At 41.5% G+C, this 13,601-nt stretch overlaps 1 protein-coding gene across 1 annotated transcript; it reads left to right on the forward strand.

Annotated features, from left to right (window-relative positions):
* The first annotated feature begins 1,354 nt into the window (after positions 1-1,354).
* PRELID3B (PRELI domain containing 3B) lies at positions 1,355-10,199 on the forward strand. The gene is made up of 6 exons (XM_081195268.1): positions 1,355-1,726; positions 3,170-3,338; positions 4,518-4,607; positions 5,133-5,203; positions 6,522-6,624; positions 8,443-10,199. Exons 1-6 carry the CDS (start codon positions 1,695-1,697, stop codon positions 8,560-8,562), a joined length of 585 nt encoding a protein of 194 aa, XP_081051394.1. The 5' UTR covers positions 1,355-1,694; the 3' UTR covers positions 8,563-10,199.
* Positions 10,200-13,601: the final 3,402 nt, after the last annotated feature.

The raw sequence follows: 13,601 nt of genomic DNA on the forward strand, positions 1-13,601 counted from the left end.
AAAGCTAATTGTGGCCTCTTTCAAAATAAGGTACAAAAGGTGGTATTAAGTGCCACAGAAAAGGGTCACCAACATTTCAAAGTGATTTTTTGTCATTTTATTCCTGGTAGGTCTGATAAGCCATAGCTCGCAAACCACAACTAACACATATATCATACTTTTTTTGTAGAATGGGATAACTATGTACAGTCATACCTCGGGATGAATATGCTTCAGGTTGAGCATTTTCGGGTTGTGCTCCGCAGTGACCCGGAAGTAACAGAACTGGAATAATATTGACTAGTTCTTTGGTTTTATCACCAACAGTGGCTTTCAAAGATTTGTCAGAAACTGAAATCCGCTTCACCAAAAGGGTTCTTTTGTCCAATGGTTTGAAAAAGTGGTTCTTTCTGGTGCCACCTACTGATAATGAAATCTAATACCGTCCCTTCAGGAATTCTTCATTTGCACCCACCTCAGCTCATGGTGTGAAAAACACCTGAATTCCCTTTATGTTTTTGGAAGCAAATTCAAATAAATCTTGTGCATTCACAATTTGTCCCTCTACAGTTCCCTGAAGACTTGCTCTCCTAGCAAAGCGCCTAATCGTTCCTCCTACTCCATCTCGAAGCTACCAGCATGAGTCTGACCAAACTGTGGGAGGAAGTGGAAGACAGGAGTGCCTGGCGTGCTCTGGTCCATGGGGTCACGAAGAGTCGGACACGACTAAACGACTAAACAACAACACTCCATCTCACATTTTTATCCAGCATACTTGGTTCTCCCCTATGCCTGAGCATTTTATCCTCTGAACAGTCCTGTGAGGTAGGACAGGCTGAGAGCAATTTGCTGGCTCAAGGTCACTGAGGTTTCAAACCAGGGTCATGTGCCAGACACTCGGACCCAACATCAAACTGACATCGCACCACCCTTGCTTCTGGGCCTATATATTTTCCCCCGACTGGGAAACCCATTACCTGTAATTTTATTGCAAGCAGGTGTCCTGATCAGCGTTTTTATCCAGGCTTTAAAAACCCCACTCCAGTCACAGTAGCACAACCTAGCCTACCTCACAGGGTTGTTGTTGGGGGGGGGGTGAAAAGCGGTGAAAGAACGCCACCTTGAGCTGCTTGAATGAAAGGCGGGATATAAATATAATAATAAATAAAATAAATACAGTTGGGGGACATAATCGTGGTGGTGCCAGGCCTCCCCCTGCCCCGATGCAGCACTGAGGACCTCAGCAAAATGGGGCAGGGGGCCGTCATCGAAGGTCTTGCCACCGCGCAGGCGCGCGGGCGTAGAAACCGTTGGGATGGTGCGCACGCGCGCTAGTGCGGCTCGCGCATCGCCGGCGCCCGAGGCCCCCCTCGCTCTCAAGGTAGCCGAAGGAAGGATGGCCTCAGTTCTGACGTCGCCCAGCCGGTGAATAGGACGCCGCCCTATCAGACGTTTCCCTAGGTACTTAGCCCCTCCCACTCCCCCCCTCACGGGCGGAGCAGGCGCACTTGAGGGCAGGAGGGGAACGGTCACCCGGCTCTTTTCGTCCCCTCCCCCTCCGCCTCAGTCCTTTCTCAGATCCGTCAGTCAGGCTGGGCGGGCGGCTCGGAAGGGCGTTGCGAGGCGCGGGGGGTGTCTGAAGGAAACTGAGGCTGCCGAGAGGCAACCCCCCCCCACGCCTCCATCTTCCTCCTCCTCCTCCTCCGGCCGCCGCAATGAAGATCTGGACCTCTGAGCACACCTTCGAGTGAGTAGCGGGCGGCAAGATGCCGGGTTAAAGCGGGGAGGGGTCGGCTCCCCCCTGAGCTTGTGGGGTGGTGGGCGCAGCGGGAACTCGGCCTCTGAGGGGACACCCGAGGAGCACCCTCTTTGGGGCACGGCGCGGTCGGCTTTGGCTTCATATAGGGGGTGGAGAGGGGCAGGGGCGCGCTGACCTTTGGGCTCCCCCTCCATCCCCTAATTATCCCACACGCACCCCCGAAATAGCTGCCTTAGGGAAGAGGGCGTCTGATAATCTTTGGGGGGGGGTTAAGGTTCCTACTACCCCACAGAAGTGCATGCGCTTCTTCTCCCTCTCTTGCCCCCATTTCCCCAGCGTCGCAAATTGTCCCCAGCTCTGTTTTGGTCACCTATGGAAACCTTTCAAATGGGGCATAAAGAAGAAGGGGGGGGGATCCATTGTAGTTATTCAGGCGCTGCTGACAACCTTTGCCATTGCCAAGGTTGGTTTGAGGGTATAGTAGCAGCAGCACCCATCTCGTCCCTCTTGTCCTTCTCTTCTCTCCACCCCCCAAAAAAATCGGTTAGGGATTTTTTTTATTTAAAAAAAGCTGCAGGGATATGGGTTTTAAGAGGAAGAATTGAAAGCAGAAGAAAAGTGGGCTCCTTGTTTTTCACAGGTACTCCACTGGATGCTTATTTCAGTGAAGAAGCATTACATCATATTTTGCAGTGCATAGTTGGTATCTTTCTTCCCATGTGGCTGCGGCTAAGCAACTGTCCTGAGGATTAGTGCAATTTTCTTGTCCACATTTTCTATGCTGATGGTAGCCCGCCACCTTCTTGGGTCTGCCGTGGCCAAGTCCTCATCTGCAGTGTTCTTATGGTGTCTCCCGCTCCTTGGTGTAAGGAAATGCAGGCTAGAAAATGGGTGCTGAAGAACTGCATCAGGCGCCTCCCCCGCTCTGCAAGCAGTGAAAGGCCTTCCTTTCATTCTGTGCAGGCAGCACGTGTTTAGCCATGCTCTGTTCCAGCAGTTGCTGTTTGAAAAACATGTTTTTCACCGACTGCTGCAGTTGCTAGGTTTGGTCATGTGTTGCTTTTATTGAGTTTTCTTTTGCTCATTATAAAAGTCCAAGGATCCAAGCAGCATTTGGGGTTGAAATGGATTAGGGCTGTGTCTTGATTCTCCCAGAATTTGAATGTATCAGTTGTGCTCTTCTTGCTTTCGTGACCAACCTGATCTTTAAGCTGCTTTTGAGACTCTTCATTTTTGCTTATTTTTATGGTGCTTTTTGCACAGTTTACATTATATAGTACTTGAAAGAGAATTCCTTGAGAATTCAGTGACAATAGTATGTGGTGAATTGGTTGTCTTGGGTTCTTAGCTAAATCTGAGACTATCTGCAGAGCTTATTCCTATGTAACTAACTGAAAAGCGCTTATCTTCGTTTTTGTTTTAATTTGACAGCCACCCTTGGGAGACAGTTACTACAGCTGCTATGCAGAAATATCCAAATCCCATGAATCCCAGCGTGGTTGGAGTAGATGTTCTGGACCGGCATGTAGATCCCAATGGAAAGTTACATAGCCACAGGTTGCTCAGTACCGAATGGGGGATGCCATCAATTGTAAAATCAGTACGTGTCCATTCAGGATGCAGGACAAATATCTGACTTACTTTGAAATTACATGCATTTGACCTTGGTTTTTATGAAATACAGTGTAATGACCGTCTCTGAACGTGGTATTGGGATCAAGTTAGTTTTGCATTTCACTCTTTCACAATACATTATTTGGATTTTCCTGAACTGTTCAGGGTGCAAATTAGTAATTTCTGTTGGGTTTATTTACACCATAATTACATTGTATTTAGACCTGGAAGGAACTGGTGGTGTGTATATTTAATGAATAAATAAAGTGAGAGTCCATCAATCCAATAGCACTCCAAACAGTACCTCCTACAGAAGTCAGAACCTCTTTGTGTTGTCCACTCCATCATGTCCTAGTCAGCATATTTCAGGAAGCACTTATCCACTTCATTTGCATTGATTGATAGCCTGAGTGTTCCTACTCACTTTAAATAAATAAATTCAGCTGGTTAAATCACTTTAATTTCAGCTAGAAGAATATTAAATATAGAAATCGCTTAACAAGTCAAGCTCCATAATAATACAGTGGTTTGTTGTGCTGTACATTCTAGGTACATGCAAACCAAACCGTTGACTAAGTTCTCGGTTATCGAGAAACAGGCATGATGTGACTGACCCTAGCAGCTGGTTGGTAGCAAGTAAAAATATTACCAAGACATAGCTGATGGCTAACCATCAGAACTTCACCGTAAGAGTGTTGCATAATTTTGCCATTTTCAGCATGGTTTTTCCAACTGTAGGGTGAATCCTGCATAGATAATGAGTAGAATGAATGCTAGCAATAATACCTGATTTTTTTGGGGGGGGTGTGTGTGAAATGAATGGCTCTGTTCAGATGTAACAGAAAGCCCATAGTTTCCTGTTATGAGAAAAGGACTGCATAAGCCTTAGGCTTTTTTCAGCTAGTCACAAATAAGGAAAGAGAAGAAGTGGATAAGTCCTTTACAATTACAATAATGTTCAGGTAAAGGGGAAAAACAATACAAGGAGCAGAAATCAGATCGTAATTCAGGCACATGAAATGGAACAAGAAGCCATTGTCACTAAACTGGCAACTATTGAATATACATCTCAAGATCTGACTAGATATCTTTTTGTCCTGTCTTGTACTCAAGTTGATAATGAAAATAGTCCTGAAATATATAATGCCTGATGTTTCTCTCCTAGCTTATTGGTGCTTGTAGAACAAGGACATATGTACAAGAACACTCCATAGTTGACCCAGTAGAGAAAGTACTGGAGCTCAATTCTACTAATGTAAGTATTAATAAAACTGTTTAATCTTTATACTTTAGTTCATGCATGCAAAAATATATTGGAAGTTTTTTGTAGACTTATTTGGTAGCCTTTTATTTGAGCATAGAAAACGTGCTTAGATTTTTTTGTGGAGCTGTTCTGACATTTCTTGTTCAGAAGCTGAATGAACAGGGGAGACACTTCTCAGTGGTATACACAACATGCAACTTTTCTCTCAGATGTTTTTGTGCCATGTTATACTGACTTGTACTTATTTTGTGAACTGTCAGTATGACAGTCTTTTGTGACTCTGGCAACATTTAGCATCAGGGATTTGTTTCCAGTTCCTGCTGCGTTATATGTGATGTAATTGAGTTGGGGGTGGGGGAATGTAGTAATGTCTACCTTAGAGAATACTGTTGTAATATCATGAAAATACTGTGCCCCAACTTTAGTGGTTTTAGATGCCATAAGTGTACAGCCCTTTACATTTCTTACTGAATTTTATAATAGGAAGACTTACCATATAAATTAATTTTTTTCTAGATTTCGTTTACAAATCTGGTGTCAGTAGATGAGAGATTAATCTATAAACCACATCCTGAAAAGCCAGAAAAGTAAGTAATTGGATTTCTTCAGAATTTTACTTTAAACCATGGGTGGGGAATATTTGGTCTACAAGCCTAATTAGGCCCAGCACAGGCTCCAGTTGGGTCCATGAGGCAATTTCCCCCAAGCCACACCTACCTGCTTCACTCTTGACATCATATGTGATATCAGGTAAGGAACAAGTGGAGATGTGCCTTCCATTGCACAGTTCAGAATGTTAAAAGTGAGCTCCCATTTTATCCCACTGGCTGGATCTGGTTCCCCATTCTTGCTCTAGACCAGTGGTTCTCAAACCTTTTTCTCTGGGCCACACTTTCAGAATAAAAATTTGCTTGCACCACACTGGTTTTTTAATTGGTAAGAAATACACTGGAAAACAAAAAGAAACAACTAACAATACGTGATTTATAACATAGAACACAACTAATTTATAATACAGTCATGGGACATCCAGAAAGTATAAAACAATGCAGCTACATAGGAACACGAGTCTTTCCCAAAATATAGTAGTGATTGCCCTTTAATCTTCCTGCCAAACTTGCCATCCTCTCCTGCCACACCAGTGAGGAACGCTACAGCCTTTGAGAACCACTGCTCTAGACATTCATTTAAATTTATAGTCTGAGGATTGTAAGTCACATTCAAAATGACCGAAACAAGCTTTTTTTTCTACCATGATTTCTTGTAATGAATGTAATCCCATTTGCTAGGATTGCTGGTGCTGGGTGTTTTCAGTAATGGCATATAAATGTCTCTTTAGGTAGGATAAGAACCTGTTACGTTATCGTGCCACTCCTTGACCGTTCTCCTGTTTTTATTGTCTACTATCTAATTTTAAAGGATATAGGTGCCTCTGCCTAAGTGAACCTCATTCTCATTTCCTTGTTTCCGCTTTTCTCTTGATTGCTATAACTGACTTCAAACAATTACTCACCTTGAAAACTTGCAGAGCTGTGCATTGTAATCTGGTTCCGTGGTTGTGTGTAACTGCTCAGTTCAATGGAAAGAAGGAAATGACAAATGGTGCTGTAAGAGTGGTGGTTAAATTTCTTCCACAGATTCCCATTCTTACCATTAATGTGTACAGTTGTGGAATATTGACATTTCAGTATTCTAGAGCAAACTATTGCTTAATCTCCTCATGACGACTGTGTTTTTGTTTGCTCCAGCTCTTGTAAAACTATTTGCTCCTTTTTAAAATAGTTGATTGGTTAATAGCAGAGCACCTAACTATACTTTGATGCAGCTGTGCTATTTTGGAAGGTTTTACTGCAGTAACAGAAATTTGAGAAGTGAGTTGGTAAACCATTATTCTTTTTTCCATAGAACCATTTTGACTCAAGAAGCAACGATTTGTGTGAAAGGGGTTAGTGTCAGCAGTTACCTGGAAGGACTAATGGAGAACACAATCTCTTCTAATGCTAAAAAAGTATGTAGTCAGCTTTTATGAAGTATAAAAAGGGGAGATGGAGATCTTTTAGAATTTGCATGCAATGCAGTGCTGTTGCAGCTGAGTGAGAACTTGCAGAATTCCTAGGTCAAATTGACAGTAAGTGTACTACTTAAATGTAGACAAAGAACCAATCACTTAGGCCCTGATAATGCAGTATGAAGATAATACTAATCTACCTTAGTTGGCTGTAACTACCATGTGGAGATAGAACCAATAGACGGTGGGGAGCATGAAGGCTCCAGCTCCATCTAGATTGAGAAGTGTGGGTTGATTGGCTAGTTTAAAGTGTTGGGTTGTCAGTGGGTCTAATACATCCATGAATGTTCTAAGCCATATCAGGGACTCTGGTTAAAATAATAATAATCAGGTTTTTTCAGGTCAAAACCAGTACAGTGGTACCTCGGGTTAAGTACTTAATTTGTTCTGGAGGTCCATACTTAACCTGAAACTGTTCTTAACCAGAAGCACCACTTTAGCTAATGGGGCCTCCTGCTGCCGCCGCACCGCTGGAGCCCGATTTCTGTTCTTATCCTGAAGCAAAGTTCTATTTCTGGCTTAGTGGAGTGTGTAACCTGAAGCGTATGTAACCCGAGGTACCACTGTACTTTAAACTGGGCTCAGAAACTAATTGGCAGCAATTAGCAAGCGCTGGTGGCACTGTGGGTTAAACCATAGAGCCCAGGACTTGCCGATCAGAAGGTCAGCGGTTTGAATCCCCATGACTGGTTGAGCTCCTGTTGCTCAGTCCCTGCTCCTGCCAACCTAGCAGTTCGAAAGCACATCAAAGTGCAAGTAGATAAATAGATACCGCTCCAGCGGGAAGGTAAACAGCGTTTTCGTGCACTGCTCTGGTTCGCCAGAAGCGGCTTAGTCATGCTGGCCACATGACCTGGAAGCTGTACGCCGGCTCCCTCGGCCAATAAAGTGAGATGACCGTCGCAACCCCAGAGTTGGTCACGACTGGACCTAATGGTCAGGAGTCCCTTTACTTTACTTTTGGGCTAGGGTTGGTATTATGTGCTGAAACCATCTTGCCCCACCTGGCTGCTGAAGTCTGCCCCAGTTACAGTTTCCAAACAATTTTCATAGGCAGCCCCATGTATAATGTGTTGTAGTTAACAGTTAAATAGTTAACTGAAGTGTATCTAGGTGAATTGCAGACTAAAGAGCTCTTTAGCTAGAGGTGAAAAACTCAAATTCAAAGAGCTTTTTGATCTCTAGTGTATTTAGTGCATTGCCTCACGTAGGAGTTAATCCCCCATCTTTCAAAAACCATTTAGTATGTAGCCTAAGTGAGTTCTGCTTAGGGAACGAATCCAAAAGCCATTGGAAACTGCAGGAAGATAATATTAACTCTGCCTTGACCTGATCTGCCTGACTTATGATAAATACATCCAAAAAATCCTCTACAAACAAGAAAGTCCTTTGAAATTGCATCTAAAACTTAAATTGCACCTGATTAATGCATCCAGGAAGAGTGTTCCAAAGTCTGGTAGCTTCCACAGAAAAGGCCCTATTCTCTAGGTGGAAAGGCACGGAACAGAGCTACTGTCTAATATTAGAGCAGGCCATGTGTGGTGTGTTTATTACAAGGCCTAGCTGGCACTAAATCATTAAGTATTAGGCCATGGCAATTAACTTTAGGTTAGAATAAAATTGCTCTGCTTGTATTTTATTACTTCATTTATGTTAGATACATTTTTGCAATGCAAGCTAGATATATTGCATGTCTCCTCCATTTCTTGACTAGATAGGAAATTAGAACATTTTTAATCAAGATGTATGTTTTCTCAGGGACGTGAAGCACTAGAATGGGTGATCAACAAACTGAATGCCGAAATAGAGGAATTCACTTCTTCAGCAAGAGGAAACATGAGGTCTTCTATGGCAGCCGCAGCCTTTATGGAGAAATAAAATATAGCTATATTTGTCTATATCAGGCCAGAACATATGAAGCAAGCTGTTGTAAACTTCCTTCAAGATGGAAATATTTATTCTTCTATCTGTTGAAAAGAAAGAGGACCTGTAGATTAGATTTTTAAATTAAAAACCTGGAGAGAAGTTGCATACGTTCATACATGAAGGTAATATGCAGGACTCAGTTCCATTCAACTGTATTACTTTCAGCTGAAATAATGTGAACTTTCAATTCCCGCAAACACAGGAAGTATCTTAAAGTTACAACCTATAATAGGCCTCCAATAGAACAAACTGGAAGGTTAATCTATTGTTAACCCCATCTTTGATAGAATTCAGGTTTTCCTAGACTCTGTTACTTTTGGGACCCAAATTAAGATGAATTATCCTGGGCACAGTAGCTTGGGTAGTTGGCAGAACATTGGTTATTACTTGAAATATGATTGTTTATATTAAAATGCTGCTTTGTATGCTGCTGTCATGAGTGTTACAATTTGCTAACATGAAAAGTGTGGTACATAGCATTTGTTCCCTTACCTTAAAGCTTTGCTCTGTTTAAGAAATGCTTCATAATTTTGAAGGATTAACCAGCTAAAGATTTGTACTAGGCAAATTATGAGTTTGGCAGAAGCTGCATGATATATAACTAAGGGGGTAAATTTGTTCAGAAATCCACTATTTTAGTTTTGTAGATCGACTTCAAAAAGGTAACAGTTGCAAAATGTAATTTTGTTATATGCTCATTCTTTGGTTTTGCAGCTTCAAGAAACTGGAAGTAATATAAATATGTAAACTCTGAGACAGAAGTATTTGTTCCATTTCAAGTGTACTGTAACATTGTTAAATGAATTGCATAATGATTTATATGCTTGCTCAGCAGGACATCATGGACTATTAACATTTCTTAAATAGTAATTTGTGCTTCTGTCTCCTATAAGGAACAAAATGTGACAGGTTGCTTAATCTTGTCATTTAGTATTCTTTAATTCCATATCTAAAATAATGGTGAGATTGCAATATTCTTCCTGTTCTTCACAGAGGAATATTTCTAGAGGTGAAAGTTGAGAATGGAATACAAAACCCAAACGGAAGGCTTTAGAACATGGATATTGTGTGAAATAAAAATAGCAGTGGAAACAGAGTAATGCTGTTGTAGAAGAGGGCCCATTAAAATTTCTGTATAAGGTACCTTTCATATGAAGGACTGAAGAGGTAGAAGCCTATTATCTCCCTGAAGATACTACACCAAGTAGTAATTGGCAGAACTAATGGGTTGCAAGTTCATTTTGCAATCTCTAATTCTGTAGATCTCATGTATATATTGAGAACAGTTACAGAAGTGTGCTTGTGCATGCAATTTTCTATGCCATATGAGCATATATCAGTAATACAGAACTAGCACTAGTTTTGAGTGCTTATTTAGATAGAAATGTATCCTTGAATCTTCGAATGGGGGAAAGCGGAAGGAAGAAAACCTGTGAATATGCCTAAGGTTACAAATGTTTACTTGCATATTTAAATTTTAAATATTTTTGTACTTTTTCTTTGTCGCATTTGTAAAAGCATCAGTTTTTTTATATATTTGAGAATGTTCTTAACTTAATTAAAACGTTGTCAATGTTTGCTATTCAAAACTGTGTTTTAATTTTGGTGCATAGTAACTGTTGTGATAAAAAAAGTCACAGCATTTAAATATTGAGTAATTATTTCAAAGCCTGTATATTTTATCTTTAATTTGCTATGATCATTTTCATAATTTGAGAGGAATTGTGGGATTGGAGATTAGAATTCTTAGGTGTTAGGCCTGCAAAAGCCTGTGCAAACTTTACTGTCTAGAGCAGATGTTCCTAAACTTTGGTATAACATGCTCTTTCTACTGAAGTATATGCTGAGCGTATGCAATATTCTTCTTAAAAAGTCATCCCCAACCTTCTTCAGCCCTTGGAAAATGCTTATGTGCAGATCATCCCCTCTTTCTTGCATGCTACTTTTTCATTTTAGGGAAGAAAAAAGCGCAGCAGCAAAGAGGATGGTGTCAGAGTTGCAGCTGTGCTCAGATTAGTTTCTCTTGCATGCCTTGTGATTTCTGAAATCAACAGAAGCTACCTTCTTAAAATTTACCAAAGTGTACATTTCATTAGAGCAATCAGTAATCAGTCTTCACTGTAATTCCTGTCCCAGTCTTCTTGTCTCATGAGGAAAATGTTATGTTATGGCAGTGGGGCAGCCACATAGGTATGCTCTGTAAGGCAGGGGTTAATTTGGAAAGAAACAGAAGGGGGAAATGGGCAGGGGGCAAGACTGTATGGAGAATTGGCAGCCACACAAGCATCTTCTGTGTTTCCTGTTAACCTGGATACAATAGAAAATTCATGGATGGTTGCTCAGAGATAACAGGTAATTCTCTCTTTATGCTAATAGCTTTAGCATAAGTTTCATTGCAGGTGGGGGGGGAGAAGAGAACCTTCACCCGTGTCATGGTCCTGATCTGGATCAAAGCCCTTGTAGCTTCTATTTTAAAAAGAAAATTTGCACACCTGCAAAAATGAGGGCACCATGCTAAGCTCGGCCAGTCTAATGGCAGATGGAAAGTGATAGGAGAGAGTTGCCATTCATTGCTGACGAAGCTTTTGCTCTAGCACACAGATGGGGGTGGTGGCCCTTGAGATGTTCTTATGCTATGATTCCTATCGTCTGTAACCATTGGCCATATTGGCTAAGGCTGATGAGATTTCGAGTCCAGCAACGTCTTGGGGGGGGCACAGGTTCTCCACCTCTGCTCCAACACGAGCACTGCTGACCACAGCCTCATGATATTACCTCTGGTGTTGGCTGACTGGTGACCTCAGGACTCTGCATCCAGGCCAACAATTTGCAGTCCTACTTGAGAGTAAGGGGTTCCATCAAGTAATTCGATGTCCTCATTACAATGACTTCCAAATAAAAGCTGATGTCGAAAGACGATGAGAGCAACACCCAATCATCTCTGTATTAGGGACTCTACTTGCCCTACAACATTCCTAGATACACAGTTAATTTTAAAAGGTAAAGTGGGAGCAGGAAGAAAAGATTAAGATGTCACAGGCTGGGATGGAAAACATAGGACCAGGAGAAGAGAGGAATCCACTTAGCTATAGAGCAGGGAGCACTAATGCATTATTAGATGGGGAAAGAGGCAGTTATCCGAGACTTCTCCCAAGCAGGTGGTTCCTAGCAATACTTGGCAATTTATTTTCTGCTGTAAGCTCCAAACAAGTGCAATCAACTTCCAATGCTTCAAGGCTCTAGTGATTTTCTGAAATGTATACAATACATCCTGTTCAGTCTATGCCAGCAGAAATGACAGAGCCACCTGCCTTTACCTACTAAGTAAGCACTGCAAGGGGGACCCTGAACTGTTTCCAGCTCAAATTGGTTGCTGGGTTTGCATTTCCCCCTCTTCCCTCCACTTCTTTTGAGCCATGCCTTCTAGATCGTAAACCTGCAGGCAAGGATTGACTTGTTTTAATTATGTAAGCCACTCTGCAAAGAGTGGTGCACAAATGTTCTTAATAGTAATACTAAATGATGATGATAATAAATAATACAAGCTTCCACTGCTGTCGGTGTCCTAATTTGCAGTACTGCCTGCCCCAATTTAATGCTTCTGTGGAGGACTAACATCCTGGTCTGGTAGAATGACAGCCTGGCATTGGGAAGCTGAGTTCATAAGGTTTGCAGGACGTTTATGAACTGCATTTTACATGTATTTAAGCCTCAAAAGTATTGCTCTGTGTAACAGAAGATGCCAGAGTGCTTATTCCAGCTGATTTCAATGAGTATTCTACCACTGCTCCATGCTGAGTGCTGTCCTGAAGCCTTTAGAGATTTGCTAGGCGATGACCTGTATTTAAATCAGCATGCAACAATTTCCACTCCAGGAGCTGCGGAAAGATTAGGGTCATTAAGTGGGAAGAAGTACAGAAGAGCTTTAGCAGCCCAGCTGAATATGGCTTGCCTTAGAGGGGAAAGCAAGCAAATCCACAGCTATCCAAGGTATGTACTATTCTTAAACCTCGATATATGCTTTGTATTAATGGCTGCAGTTGCATCCCATGCTTCATCACAGCATGCAATTTTTCAGCAGATAGCTGTGCAGATGTGCTGCTTTGAGACAATTGGATGAAAAGAGCCAATGGAATATTCACCTTGTTAGAGCTTGAGATTTGGTGATGTGCCTGATTACTGTAATTATTTACCAGCTAGTGTAGTATGTATATAATAAGTGATGCGTTTGGTGGGCGATGCTCGCTCGTCTATCTTACTAAGCACGTGAGCAAGGTGGCTACTTTCCAACAGCCGTTCCAAGGTTATTTCTCACCAGGAAGGAAAAGCCCTTGCAAAGATGGTTTGCCACTTGTACTCTTTCAGGTTGCTGTCGATATTAGAGCCATGATCCATTCATAAATCTCTTCCACTTAACTTAATAGGGTCTTAAATGCCTTTTGACTTTTACTGGATTGTGTGTTCTAGAAACAGATAAAAAAAATTCACTGGCATGCATCACTCACGATAAATGCAACATCACAGTGTACAGTTTAAGTGCTTTTTTTGTATTGTGTTCCTTTTATCTGCTGTCCTACATTTGACAAGAGGTCAGAGAAATACCGGTAGTTTCACAGTCTTATCACATGCTTTGCAACGCTGAATGTCTCGGGTTCAATGCTAGACATCTCTAAAGAATATTGGGTAGAAGGTGTGTAAATTACAGGCAATTGGATGGAACAATAGTAGGCACCTAATATACTAAGTTGCTTCCAAAATATAAGTTATGATTATTATTATTATTTAATAAATTTATATACCGCCCTTCATCTGAGAATCATAGGGTAGTTTACAATATAAAAACAAAAAAATATGTAACATAGTAAAGAAGAAGAAAATTAAACCTATACCCCCAACACACACAGTTTAAAAGGATTGTTAATTAGCCAAAGTCCTGAGAGCAGAGAAATGTATTTTCCTGGTGCCTATTATCATTATTATTTATTGAATTT

The sequence above is a fragment of the Podarcis bocagei genome (assembly GCF_964188305.1).
Source record: "Podarcis bocagei genome assembly, chromosome: 5".
Lineage (NCBI taxonomy): Eukaryota > Metazoa > Chordata > Lepidosauria > Squamata > Lacertidae > Podarcis > Podarcis bocagei.